This window comes from Phoxinus phoxinus (genome assembly GCF_949152265.1).
Source record: "Phoxinus phoxinus genome assembly, chromosome: 8".
NCBI lineage: Eukaryota > Metazoa > Chordata > Actinopteri > Cypriniformes > Leuciscidae > Phoxinus > Phoxinus phoxinus.
In genome coordinates this window covers 38,230,366-38,245,365 of record NC_136883.1, presented here as the reverse complement: position 1 = coordinate 38,245,365, position 15,000 = coordinate 38,230,366, and the positions used below count along the sequence as shown (strand labels likewise).

General features: G+C 41.3%; 2 protein-coding genes across 6 annotated transcripts in view; one reads left to right on the top strand and one right to left on the bottom strand.

The window, feature by feature from the left end:
* Positions 1 to 12,853, bottom strand: part of ulk3 (unc-51 like kinase 3) — a 15,785-nt gene extending 2,932 nt beyond the window's left edge. For both annotated transcript variants that reach the window (XR_013798484.1, XM_079620151.1), the window contains exons 1-13: positions 12,466 to 12,853; positions 12,242 to 12,382; positions 12,042 to 12,162; positions 11,853 to 11,948; positions 9,574 to 9,717; positions 9,088 to 9,170; positions 8,528 to 8,683; positions 7,436 to 7,541; positions 7,319 to 7,359; positions 7,150 to 7,252; positions 2,010 to 2,074; positions 1,638 to 1,716; positions 42 to 82 (exon numbers count right to left, since the gene is read on the bottom strand). Coding sequence is in view for 1 of the 2 variants with exons in the window: in XM_079620151.1 (XP_079476277.1) it covers positions 42 to 82; positions 1,638 to 1,716; positions 2,010 to 2,074; positions 7,150 to 7,252; positions 7,319 to 7,359; positions 7,436 to 7,541; positions 8,528 to 8,683; positions 9,088 to 9,170; positions 9,574 to 9,717; positions 11,853 to 11,948; positions 12,042 to 12,162; positions 12,242 to 12,382; positions 12,466 to 12,564 (1,275 nt within the window). In the remaining variant the exon portion in view is untranslated. The remainder of the gene's footprint in view (positions 1 to 41; positions 83 to 1,637; positions 1,717 to 2,009; positions 2,075 to 7,149; positions 7,253 to 7,318; positions 7,360 to 7,435; positions 7,542 to 8,527; positions 8,684 to 9,087; positions 9,171 to 9,573; positions 9,718 to 11,852; positions 11,949 to 12,041; positions 12,163 to 12,241; positions 12,383 to 12,465) is intronic.
* Positions 12,854 to 14,624: 1,771 nt separating this feature from the next.
* Positions 14,625 to 15,000, top strand: part of tars3 (threonyl-tRNA synthetase 3) — a 26,191-nt gene continuing 25,815 nt past the window's right edge. For 2 of the 4 annotated variants that reach the window (XM_079620588.1, XM_079620586.1), the window contains exon 1: positions 14,684 to 15,000. This exon is cut by the window's right edge. In XM_079620588.1, the coding sequence (XP_079476714.1) occupies positions 14,719 to 15,000 (282 nt within the window). In that variant the 5' untranslated portion in view covers positions 14,684 to 14,718. The other 2 variants (XM_079620589.1, XM_079620587.1) reach the window with 2 other exon arrangements.

Genomic DNA, 15,000 nt, shown 5'->3' with positions numbered 1-15,000 from the left:
ATGGGCTTTGACCCGTCCAGAATAAACACTGATCCTCTCACCTCGCTGTGGAGCAGTTCTCTGCGCCGGCCCTGGGCTTCAGCTGGAGGAGAGAGAGAGAGAGAGAGACACTAAAGCTCATCTTCAGCTGTCCTCTACTGCACAACACAACAAACACCACCAGTACAGATGCAACATGAGCAATTAAAGACATATTAGGGTGATTTTAGGCACAATGCCTGAAAAATCATGAATACAGTGACTAGTAATGATTTAATAGTTTATAATATTCAACCAACAGGAGGCGCTGTGACTAAAATGATGTGGTGTGGTCAGAGTCAGGTGACGATGACACAAAGTTTGGTGTTAATATGCCAAAGCATTGTAGAGATACAGTCGTTTTGGCATCATGGTGTCAACCTTGATGATGCGGTGTACAAAAGCGGTTTCTTCTATCAACACGAAAACCATAACTTTTTGTCGGCATTATCTGATGATGATCTGACTCGAATTTGATGAAAATCGAACAAACAAATTTGATGAAAATCAACCAGTCTAGGAGAAGTTTGAAAAAGTAGGAATTTAAAGAAAATCAAAATGGTGGACAGGAAGTTCGGCCGACTATGGCAGAATTGGTTTCTATGTTCCCGCACGACCCAAGAAATATTTAAAGACAAGTTTTATTACAATAGGCTAATTTTTAATCAAAAGTTATTAACATTTTTGGAAATTTCATTATAACTTTTGACCACAGGGTCAAAGGAAACTTTTTAAGTACTGTAAAGGTCATGGTGCCGAAGACACATGTTGAGTTTTGTTATGATTCGCCAATGTGTTCGTAAAATATAGCATTTTAAGACAAAATTCACAATGGCCGATATGGGATGATTGGGTATTGTTCGCCTAAAGACACCAGTTGAGTGATTTTTGCCTAAACCGTTCAGAAGTTTTAAGCAAAAATGTCCATATCTCCTGACCACTAGGTGGCACTGTGTCGAAAATGTTCAGGTAGCCTCAGGTCATGGATGTTAAAGCACACACCAACTTTGGTCAGAATACGCTAAAGCATTGCGGAGATTCAGCCTCACGTTCATTTTGGACGAATTCGTCCAAACATATAACAATAACGATAACTATAACGATAACAATAACGTAACTATAACAATAACGTAAGTATAACGATAACTATAACCATAAATATAACGTAACTATAACGATAACTATAACCATAAATATAACGTAACTATAACTATAACGTAACGTAACGTAACTATAGTTTTTTTAGAACTATATCATTATCGTCATCGTCCTGGGTGTAAACGGGCCTTAAAAACTGAGTAATGAAGAAACGTTTCACAAGCAGGCTTATTATGCCCGAGTCTGGCACATGATCCCGGAGCGTCTGTGTTTTGATTAGCCTAGCGCTGGCATTAGCGCCGGGAGCGTAGCGGTCTCGTTCTCTGAGCTCACTTCATCCTCAAGCCTCGAGTGCTTGAAGAGATAACAGTTTTCATTTGTTTCAGTTTTTAATAACACAGAGCTGATCTCAATGAGATCCAGATGGAGATCGTACCACACACGCCGTCCTGGCACACACTCCTCGCCACATCTGGACTGGGGTGTTTCGTGTGTGTGTGTGTGTGTGTGTGTAACTTTACCCGCCAGTGCCAAGAGTAGTTGGCCTAAACTCTGCTGGTATAAATCAAGAGTGTCGTAGTCCTCCGCTCCGCTCTCCTCCTGCACACACAGCCCAGCGCAACTACATTACCCAGCATGCAACACTACAGGTTACTTTTATTGGGAGTAACCCAATATTCTAATGCATTACTTTCAAAGTAACTTCCCCCAACACTGTTTGTGTCACAGTGTAATCATTTAAGGCAGAATCAATGAGCTTATTGAAGTAATTAATACTTGTTTGTTAAATGATTATGAGATTTCAAATGTAAAATGAGCATTATTTAGTATAAATGATATATTATTATATTATATTTCATGTATTAGTATAAATGAGTGATTATAACACTTACCCGCGCCACAGCGGTGGACGCTACTTCCAGAGCGGTCAGTAAACGCGGCTGATCTCGGGACAGTTCTGTCACATTAACATAATCGTGTTAATAATCGTGTTAATATTCATGTTAATAATCATGTTCATGTTAATAATCATGTTAATACCGGTAATCATGTTAATACGGTAATCATGTTAATGTTAATAATCATGTTAATGTTAATAATCATGTTAATACCGGTAATCATGTTAATACGGTAATCATGTTAATGTTAATAATCATGTTAATGTTAATAATCATGTTAATGTTAATAATCATGTTAATACGGTAATCATGTTAATGTTAATAATCATGTTAATGTTAATAATCATGTTAATACGGTAATCATGTTAATGTTAATAATCATGTTAATGTTAATAATCATGTTAATACGGTAATCATGTTAATGTTAATAATCATGTTAATGTTAATAATCATGTTAATACGGTAATCATGTTAATGTTAATAATCATGTTAATGTTAATAATCATGTTAATAATCATGTTAATAATCATGTTAATAATCATGTTAATCCAGGGTTCAGACAGATTCTGTAAAATGAAATTCCAGGACTTTTCAAGCACTACTTTTTTGGATTTCAAAGAACTACAATTAGCACATATCAAACAATATCTTTATTATTATTATATATTTTTTTAAACTCAATTACACATATGTTATCTGATGTTTCTCTTCATAGAGATCAGTCCATTGGCCGGCGCTGTCAGGCATGGGAATCCCCTTAACCAATGAAAGGACACTATGACAAAGATATTGAGCCCTATTGTAACGCTCTGAAACACAAGTAACTCTGTGGGCGGATCCCGGCGCTGTTGCTATTATACCGGCGGGATAAACGACTCTTGCGCCCGACGCTAATCTAAAATGTGTTGGTCTGAAGTCGCATTCATTACTCATAGGTGTGGTTTGGGTGTAACGTGAAATAAACCAATCAGAGCGTCCTCTCACATTCCCTTTAAGAGCCGGCGCGCTTGTTCCATGGCGGATTGCTATTATAACGGCGGATCGCTATTATAACGGCGGATTGCTATTATAACGGCGGATCGCTATTATAACGGCGGATCGCTATTATAACGGCGGATCGCTATTATAACGGCGGATTGCTATTATAACGGCGGATCGCTATTATAACGGTGGACTGCTATTATAACGGCGGATCGCTATTATAACGGCGGATTGCTATTATAACGGCGGATTGCTATTATAACGGCGGATCGCTATTATAACGGCGGATCGCTATTATAACGGCGGATCGCTATTATAACGGCGGATCGCTATTATAACGGCGGATAGCTATTATAACGGCGGATCGCTATTATAACGGCGGATCGCTATTATAACGGCGGATCGCTATTATAACGGCGGATAGCTATTATAACGGCGGATCGCTATTATAACGGCGGATCGCTATTATAACGGCGGATCGCTATTATAACGGCGGATCGCTATTATAACGGCGGATTGCTATTATAACGGCGGATCGCTATTATAACGGCGGATCGCTATTATAACGGCGGATTGCTATTATAACGGCGGCGGATTGCTATTATAACGGCGGATCGCTATTATAACGGTGGATTGCTATTATAACGGCGGATCGCTATTATAACGGCGGATCGCTATTATAACGGCGGATCGCTATTATAACGGCGGATTGCTATTATAACGGCGGATCGCTATTATAACGGTGGACTGCTATTATAACGGCGGATCGCTATTATAACGGCGGATTGCTATTATAACGGCGGATTGCTATTATAACGGCGGATCGCTATTATAACGGCGGATCGCTATTATAACGGCGGATCGCTATTATAACGGCGGATCGCTATTATAACGGCGGATAGCTATTATAACGGCGGATCGCTATTATAACGGCGGATCGCTATTATAACGGCGGATCGCTATTATAACGGCGGATAGCTATTATAACGGCGGATCGCTATTATAACGGCGGATCGCTATTATAACGGCGGATCGCTATTATAACGGCGGATCGCTATTATAACGGCGGATTGCTATTATAACGGCGGATCGCTATTATAACGGCGGATCGCTATTATAACGGCGGATCGCTATTATAACGGCGGATCGCTATTATAACGGCGGATAGCTATTATAACGGCGGATCGCTATTATAACGGCGGATCGCTATTATAACGGCGGATCGCTATTATAACGGCGGATAGCTATTATAACGGCGGATCGCTATTATAACGGCGGATCGCTATTATAACGGCGGATCGCTATTATAACGGCGGATCGCTATTATAACGGCGGATTGCTATTATAACGGCGGATCGCTATTATAACGGCGGATCGCTATTATAACGGCGGATTGCTATTATAACGGCGGCGGATTGCTATTATAACGGCGGATCGCTATTATAACGGTGGATTGCTATTATAACGGCGGATCGCTATTATAACGGCGGATCGCTATTATAACGGCGGATCGCTATTATAACGGCGGATTGCTATTATAACGGCGGATCGCTATTATAACGGTGGACTGCTATTATAACGGCGGATCGCTATTATAACGGCGGATTGCTATTATAACGGCGGATTGCTATTATAACGGCGGATCGCTATTATAACGGCGGATCGCTATTATAACGGCGGATCGCTATTATAACGGCGGATCGCTATTATAACGGCGGATAGCTATTATAACGGCGGATCGCTATTATAACGGCGGATCGCTATTATAACGGCGGATCGCTATTATAACGGCGGATCGCTATTATAACGGCGGATCGCTATTATAACGGCGGATCGCTATTATAACGGCGGATCGCTATTATAACGGCGGATCGCTATTATAACGGCGGATTGCTATTATAACGGCGGATCGCTATTATAACGGCGGATCGCTATTATAACGGCGGATTGCTATTATAACGGCGGCGGATTGCTATTATAACGGCGGATCGCTATTATAACGGTGGATTGCTATTATAACGGCGGATTGCTATTATAACGGCGGATTGCTATTATAACGGTGGATTGCTATTATAACGGAGGATTGCTATTATAACGGCGGATTGCTATTATAACGGCGGATTGCTATTATAACGGCGGATCGCTATTATAACGGCGGATCGCTATTATAACGGCGGATTGCTATTATAACGGCGGATTGCTATTATAACGGTGGATTGCTATTATAACGGCGGATTGCTATTATAACGGTGGATTGCTATTATAACGGTGGATTGCTATTATAACGGCGGATTGCTATTATAACGGCGGATCGCTATTATAACGGCGGATCGCTATTATAACGGCGGCGGATTGCTATTATAACGGCGGATCGCTATTATAACGGCGGATTGCTATTATAACGGCGGATTGCTATTATAACGGTGGATTGCTATTATAACGGTGGATTGCTATTATAACGGCGGATTGCTATTATAACGGCGGATCGCTATTATAACGGCGGATCGCTATTATAACGGTGGATCGCTATTATAACGGCGGATCGCTATTATAACGGTGGATCGCTATTATAACGGCGGATTGCTATTATAACGGCGGATCGCTATTATAACGGCGGATCGCTATTATAACGGCGGATTGCTATTATAACGGCGGATCGCTATTATAACGGTGGATCGCTATTATAACGGCGGATTGCTATTATAACGGCGGATCGCTATTATAACGGCGGATTGCTATTATAACGGTGGATTGCTATTATAACGGCGGATTGCTATTATAACGGCGGATTGCTATTATAACGGCGGATTGCTATTATAACGGCGGATTGCTATTATAACGGCGGATCGCTATTATAACGGCGGATCGCTATTATAACGGCGGATCGCTATTATAACGGCGGATTGCTATTATAACGGCGGATTGCTATTATAACGGCGGATTGCTATTATAACGGCGGATCGCTATTATAACGGCGGATCGCTATTATAACGGCGGATCGCTATTATAACGGCGGATCGCTATTATAACGGCGGATTGCTATTATAACGGCGGATTGCTATTATAACGGCGGATCGCTATTATAACGGCGGATTGCTATTATAACGGCGGATCGCTATTATAACGGCGGATCGCTATTATAACGGCGGATTGCTATTATAACGGCGGATTGCTATTATAACGGCGGATTGCTATTATAACGGCGGATCGCTATTATAACGGCGGATCGCTATTATAACGGCGGATCGCTATTATAACGGCGGATTGCTATTATAACGGCGGGTTTGCCGGCGCACGCCAGGAGCGGTTCACAGCCGAGGAGACCGACGTTCTCGTCAGGGCCGTAAAACACAGAGAAGTGACACTGGGGATGATGGAGAAACACACACACATTAGCTTCGGTTAAACAGGCGTATAATAATTTGGGTAAATGTGTAATCTAGATTTATTTTTTCACATCTTCACGGACACAACAATTATTTCCCTCGTGTGTTAATATTTTTCCTTGTAATAATGCATGATTTGCACAAATGAAAACTGCTGCGTCTGTTTAGATGAGAGAATCAAAGTGTGTGTGTTGTTCACACGCTACATAATGGCCAAGCACGCGCGCTTAAAATAGCATCTGACTAACGCGCGGCACCGCTGTCTTTAGACTGGGTTTCTCCTGGTCAGCGGCGGAGTTGTTTTCTGAAACTGCAGAATATCACCAGGGAACGTTTGTGCCAGAACACACTCCTCTTTACACTGAACCGCCCCCCCGAGCGCAAGTTCATTCCCTAATTTACCGACGTGTGTCTGTGGAGGGAAGAGTCGCTGTGCGCGGGTGCAGAATAGGAATGACACATGCGGCGGTGTACAAAGTCAACTGCGCTGCTGCAAGATACGGCCCAATGTCTTCCTTATTCAAACTTATTTTTTTTCCATGAATATATGATCGACCTGAAGAATGAAAGCTGTATTATATACTTATCATAAACTTAACATCATGCGAAATAGCTCTATATGTCAGACGGGCTGCAGCGCTCATTTAGCGGGGAAAACTCTTTTCAAGCACCTCTTCATAAATATTCTGTCTTCCAGGAATTACATTTTAAAAAGTCAACGTCAAGCACTTGTAGGATCCTGGTTAGATAAGTGTGGCACTGGTTACCTATTAACATGTTCCTGGTTGATTTTGCCTCCTCAAAACTGGTTTTGTTGTCGGATCTGACGAGAGCTTTGAGTTCCTCGGCTCGAGACACATACTGGGTCACCTGAGAGGAAACAGCAAACATGAGCGCCGGTCCACTATCAGAGAGTTCTCACGGTTATTCGGTCACCTTCTGCCTCAGCGCTTCTTTCCTCAGTCGGTCCGTCTCGTCTGAAAGCACAGAGACGAGGATCGTGAGGTCTGAGATAGCATCTGGTGTGTCAGAGCAACAGAGGCGGTCGCTTACAGTGAATGGCAGGAACGAAGTGTTCGAGCGCACTGCAGTACAGAGAGAGCGCTGAGGAGCGCTGGCCGTCCTGGTCCTTCTGCACCGCCTGTGTCACCAGCGCTTTCTGCAACACACACACACACACACTGATCACACACTTCCTGCATCGGGCTGGCTGCATGATTATTAGGGATGCAGTGATATGAAAATTATGGCCGATATTGACAACCGATAATTCTTTATATTTGAAAGCCGATAACCGATATATCGGCCGATAAACGTAAATCCAAATTGTTATATAATTTTTGAGAGCCTGATTCCAAAAACAAAAGTCTCACCATTAAAAGCCACGACGCAAACACACGATTATAATGTTCTCATGATGATGTTATGTAGGATATATGTGACCCTGGACCACAAAACTAGTCACATGGTCAATTCTTTGAAATTGAGAGTTATACATCATCTGAAAGCTGAATAAATAATCTCTCCACTGATGTGTGGTGTGTTAGGATAGGACAATATTTGGTCGAGACACAACTATTGAAAATCTGGAATCTGAGGAGCAAAAAAATGTAAACATTGAGAAAATCTGCTTTAAAGTTGTGCATTTATGTTCACGATTGTGCTGCATTCACTCACAAAAATACATGTTTTATATATTTACGGCAGGACATTTACTAAATATCTTCATGAACATGATCTTAATATCCTCATGATTTTTGGCATAAAAGAAAAATGTATAATTGTGACCCGTACAGTGTATAGTTGCTATTGCCACAGATATACCCGTGCGGCTCCAGACTGGGTTTGTGATCCAGGGTCACATGACTATATTATCGGCAGTAATATATTGGCCAAATTTTCTTATCAGGCCGATAACGATAACATTAAAAATGAACATATATTGGTCGATATCGATATATCATGCATCTCTAATCAATATTTCATTGAATCAGTAAATCCGTGACAGAAAGTGGCTCTAAAATAAACATGTGAGTGACTTCTTCTGTGACACACTGATCTGTGCTGATGAACACACTCCTCGACCTGTGCGGATGATGATGAACACACTCCTCGACCTGTGCGGATGATGATGAACACACTCACGGCCTTGGCGAGGCTCTCTGCGCTGGGCATGTGCTCCAGATCCACGAACGCATGCAGGAAGAACTCTCGGAAGGAGACGCGTGTGTCCGGGTCTCTCTCCAGCAACCGCAGCAGAAGATCTCGACAGTCTCGGGACACTCTGGCTCCGGACGGCAGCTACACACACACACACACACACACACACACACACACACAGAGCAGGTCACGTTAATGTCCGGAACAACTGCGCCATCTAGTGCTGACAGAGAGAATGCAGGTGTTCAGGAGAACCTTAAAAAAATCTAAATTGACAGCTCTCGTTTGTTTATGGAATATTGCAGTGTTTATTCTAATGATTTATGTGTGATCATCATTATTGTGTTAATAATGTTGAATGAGAATAAGTTCCTCTTGCAGCTTCTCTTCTCTGATGATGTGGGCGGGGCTATAACCTGTCACTCACATGAGATCAGCCAATAGCAAACCACAACCATCCAATCATCTCCCCTCAGACACAATCAAGCCCCGCCCACATGTGCTCTTGCTCCTGAAGCCGTGTGTAACTCGAACACGAGTCTCACCTCGACGGGTTTCTCACTGCGGATCTTCTCTTCCAGTTCAGTGAACGAGCGGGAGGCAAACGGAGCTCGTCCAAATAAAGCTTCTGCCCTCAGGAAGACACACACACACACACACACACACACACACACAGGTGTTCAAAAACGTATATTTCAGATTTTTAAATGCTTTGAAGCCATCACCAAGGCTGCGTTTAATCGATGAGAATATATAGTAGGGATGCACCGATGTCAACATTTTGGCCGATACCGATATGATGTCTGATATATCGTGAATCCCTAATATACAGTAAAGTGTAATTTATTCCTGTGATCAAATCTGAATGTTCAGCATCATTACTCCAGTCTTCAGTGTCACATGATCCTCCAGAAATCAGTATAATATGAGGATCTGATACTCAGGAAACATTATTATCATCAGATATTTTGAAGCATGTTGTGGAGTAAACACTATCTGTCATGATATGAAGTGTGACTGAGTGAACGCACCGTACAGAATGACCCCGACGGACCACAGGTCCACTCGAGCGTCGTAATGCCGGCGACACACCATCTCTGGAGCCATGTAGAGCGGAGAGCCTCTGAGCGCGTGCTGCTCGTCCCACGGGCTCATGTACTGCGCAAAGCCAAAGTCTACACACACACACACACACACACACTTAATCATCTAGCAGACGCTTTTATCCAGAGACTCACACACGAGGAGAGCAACAGAAGCAGTCAAACTAACAAGTCTAACGCAGGATTATTATTATTTAGTTTTTTTGCCGAAAGATGTGTCTTCAGCCGTTTCTTGGCTCATGTACTGTCATGTTTCACAGAATCAACGACTCCAGGCAGAGAAAGCTGGATTACAGTTATCATTGTGTGTCGATATGCTGAATTATGGGGTAAAATAACACACTATAAATTGTATTGACAACTTAATATTTACTATCATATATTCTGCATAATCAGATGTTTTTAAATAAACACTGACAAGAAACGACACAAGGTTTAGAGCTGGACGATATGATGTGTTTATATATATTGTGTTTATATATATTGCTATATTGTGTTTATATAAAGCGTTCACAGGTAAATTTGCTTTATGTATTTCCCCGGCGTAATATAAATGTGAGGAAACACGATTCCTGCCGCATGATCAGTGTTGGGGTAGTTACTCAAAAAAAGTAACTAGTTACTAGTTACTTCTGTAAATTGTAATGAGATTACTTTACTAGTTACTGCATTTGAAAAGTAACTTCACTACTTATTACTTTACTTTCCCGTTTCTTAATTTACCGTGTAGATACATGGACAAACATCATAGCCCTATCATCATTTAGCCTGCATGTCCGCATAGTGTTTATAAATGTAGCCGATAAAAATGGCATGTAAAACCATATAAAATAACTATCCCTGTCTGCACAAAGAAATATGCCTCACTGTAAAATCTACAAACAACAGGATTATGTCCGTGGTGGTAGACACATGATCAGGGCTGGACAGAGATAAACATTGTATTTTATTTTGACGGAAACTGCAAAACTGAAACTTTCTTCTCCATCTGTATTTTGACCATAGACCGTATATAAGAGATTTTGACAGATACACTGACACTGCACGCTCGCTCAAAGCCCAAGGGGGGAGGCGTTTAAAGATGTGATTGGGCCAATCCAGTGTCAATCAAGAAAATAACCAATGGGCCAATCTACGTGTTTCATGGGCCGGTCTGTCAGAAAAAAAACTAATGCTGACTTTTTTTAACCAATGCATTACACCAGCACTTACCCAGCGCCGCCAATTAAGCAAAACAAAACGAATGGGCCGCCGATGTACGAGTTTTATGAGCCGTTAAGACAAACGAACAAAAAAGTTTTAGATGCATCGGATCGGCCCAAAAAGCCGTGAATCTCCCGGTAGTCCCGATGTCCAGTACTTGCCTGCCAGGGCATAGAGTGAATTTCTGGCAAATATTTTTGTCCTTTCGAGCAATAAACTGAAAGTAATGTGAATATCGCCACTGGCCGAAACTCGCGTCTCCGTCTCCATCTCCATTCCTCTCTGTCCTTCGCACCAGCAGCTACGTCACTCAAATCGATCTCTATGGCAACGGTGCCCAGGCAAGCACACACACACAGGCATGCACGCACCACTTCGACAGATCAGAGCTTTACACACATGAAAACACGGCTTGGGTAACGCAGGAAAGCGCGTTCCTATAGTCTAGTAAAGTAGTATAGTTACTGATATTTTTAGTGTAATGCGTTACTTTACTTCGTTACCCAAAAAAGTAATATCGTTACTGTAATCCGTTATTTTGTAACTCGTTACCCCCAACACTGCGCATGATAATATCCATGATCACTGGATCTCTGGTGAGTTGTAATGAACACTATATCGAGTCCAACCTTTAGTTTAAACTGATAATTGTTTGTTTTACTCATTTTTTCACAGTTTCCTCTATTAAATCCAGTCACTCAGCAGCTCTTCTGCCACTCAGTCCGGTTCCCGTGGGAAAGTGACGTCAATGCATACTCTCTATATCAGTTTACATTCCCAAACAATCATTTTGCAATTAATTGTAATAAACCAGTGAGATTTTAGCATGCACAAGGAGTCTCAAACATTTGTTTAATTCTCCGGTGTACCCCAAGGCTCAGTCCTGGGCCCGCTTCTTTTCACTATCTATACGTTACCGCAGATGCTATGGGTTACATTTCCACTGCTACGCTGGATTCATGCTATGGTGAGATGCTAAAGTAAAAATCACATGCAAGTTTCACCTGCGAGCTTTAATACGTTTCCACTCAGCAGAATGTTCTGAGGTTTGAGGTCCAGATGAGAGATGTTCTTCTCATGGAGAAACTGAAGAGCACATGCTGAAACACACACACACACACACACACACACAGAACATCACTGGCTCTTGTTTTCTCATCTGAATCAGTCTGTATCGGTCATTTGCTTCATACCAATCTGCTGTAGGCAACGGCGCGCGACTCTTTCCGGAAGAATCCGTCGACTGCGGATGAAACTGGACAGATCTCCTCCTGAACACCATTCCAGAATCAGATAGATATTATCACTGTCCCACTGACAGATAGAGACAGGGATGAGAGTTACGCATCAGCATAATGACACACACACAGAACTGAATGCTGGGAAACTGTACCTGGAAGTCTTTGAGCTGCACTATATGAGGATGACGGACCGTCTTCAGGATCTCAATCTCAGTCAGAAGATTTTCCATTGAGGTTTTATTGAGACTTTTCTTACTGACCACCTTCACAGCCACTGCTTCCCTGCTGTCAGTCTGCAATCAAACTGTCCATCAAAACATGCAGAACATCAATAACTCAATAACTCACACTATCACAATCACGGATAACCACTCGCCTTTCTGAAAGCTTTATAAACTGTGGCGTATGTGCCGCTTCCCAGTTTCTCTGTGAGAATGAAGTCTTTGAGCTTCGGCGGAGCGAAACCCGCAGCCATCCTGAACCCACATTAATAATCAATATTCAATAATCAATGATATTTACAGCACAGCGCTTTCTTCTGCTGCCCTGATCCGAGCCATCGAAGCGTGCAATTCAACCTCGGACTGTTAACTTCATATTATTAATAGTCATATATTATTTAAAAGAAAACATGATCAGATGATCTTATACATTTCATGAACATGAAGCGCTGCGATCTGTTTACTTCCGCACACTGACGTCACCGCTCACATCACTGACACCTGCCGGCCAGATCTGGCACTGCGACCATTCATTTTTGTCATAATTTCAACTTTTTAATTAGTTAGTATATCGTAGTTTACTTTTATGTCATAATGATGACATAAAAAGTCAAAATGTTGGCATGTTAATTCATAATTGGCTTAGTGTGTCATAATGATGTAGTTTTATGTCATTATGATTTACCAAAGCATGATTTTTTTTGTTATGTGTCATACATGAGCATCTATACATAGAAGACAGTAAATAACCTTGAGGAGTATTTCTGTTCTCATGGTCACGCGGTTATAAATACGCTCAGCTCATGTTAATAGAAAGAAGCCGCTAGAATGGAAAGCAACACGAACTCTAGGGTGTAGAACTGGGCGGAGCTTGTTTCTGATTGGCCGATAATTCCTCGATTTTTACTCTTCATTCTGTTTTTTTCTCTCAAAATGTATTACTGCCATTATTAAGGTGTAAATTATTGTCTGTTTAATTTATTCAGAATCAGCGCAAATATATTTGATAGTGACGAATCATAGTATTTCATTTATCTCTCTTATATCTGTGAAAGTTTTTATCCTTAAAACATTTTTTAGCAAATTAAATTAACAAAAATGTTTTTTTTGTTCATAAAGCACTTTCAACGCAACTCAGGGTCGACACATAATTCTGTACAATAGGCTACAAGTAAAGTTTGATACAATACAAATACAACAATACAAAAGAACACAACACAACAGAATACAGATATTACTGGTTGAAAGATATTGATAAAAGGTATTTTTTTAAGCAAATGCTCATAACTTGGTAGAGAGGAAGCATTTTTAACCGAAGTATTTTCTATTTCGGATTAACAAAACTGTACATTAATTGAATATAATGACTTTAAACAACCTTTTGCTGGAAATACCCTCAAACAAATGTGTGTTTCAGTTTCTGGTGTGAATTTTTTTTAATTTTTTAGAAAATTATCTAAAATGTTGTTCAAATATTCTTCAATTTAAATATAGGGCCTAAGTATTAAACAGAAGATACTTAACTTGTACAGAGATGAATGTGAAAATTGTTAAAACGATAACAACAATGATGGTCTCGTGTTGTTTTTGTTTGTTTTGTTTGTTTTGTAAGCAGAATAAATTATTAATAATAATAACAATTGTTAAAATTAAAAGTAGATTACATCTGGTCTGGGCTATTTTGTTATTTTTTTGGTTTTGTTACTTATTGTCATGTCGGTGAGGTCATCTAATTTGTAACTTTTTTAATATAAAAATGGGGTAGGAGTTTAGTTTTTTTATTTTAAGATTTTTTATTTTCTTCATCCTACTCCTGTTCTTCTTGTCATGGAATGTATTTTTGTTGTGTTTGTTGGATTGTTGTTGTGGCATGTGGTGTTGCATTGCCATGACAAGAGAATACATAAATAAATTAAATGAAAATGAAATTTTCTAAACATATGTTACATCATCAAACCCCTGCATGTACCGCCCATCCAACACTTACAATTGCCTGAAGATTGCTAGAATACATCTGCAAGAAACAAACAATAAATTGAATAACAATTGTATAAACAATATATTTATACAATTAAAGTAACAATGTGAAAGAGTAATTCACCAATAAGCTAAAATACACTCTTACATTGCGTCTCCCCAAGGTCATCATATAGCCTCAATAATATCAGGTATTTGCCCCAATTTATCCTATAAACCTATTTTTTTCAGTAATCCCTTCATATGCACAAACTTTGCCCAATTCTGTAACCCACTCAGCATATATATATATATTAAATCGTTTATCTCCGTGGAGTGTTCTGCAGCTGGGCCCCGGAGCGCCTCCTAGTGGAGCGCGCAGTTCATGTCTCTCCCAGAACTCTGTATTCACTCGCGTCGCGGCGCGTCAGCTGTGAGGTGAGCTGTAGAAGATGGCGGAGCGCGTTGTGGAGCGCGTTGCGGAGCGTGTGTCCGCTCAGGAGGCGCAGGTCGAGGCGTTGCGTCGCGAGGTCCTCCGCCTGCAGGAGTTGCTGACGGACGGGTTCGACTTCAGAACCGGCGGCCCGGACCTGGACGCGCTGCTCACCGAGAACCAGAAGCTCCGGTACCGGCTAGTGCACCTCCGCAGGAGCCTCGAGGTGGAGCAGGAGCAGGAGCAGGAGAAGGAAAAGGAGGAGAAGAAGGAGGAGAAGAAGGAGGAAAAGAAGGAGAAG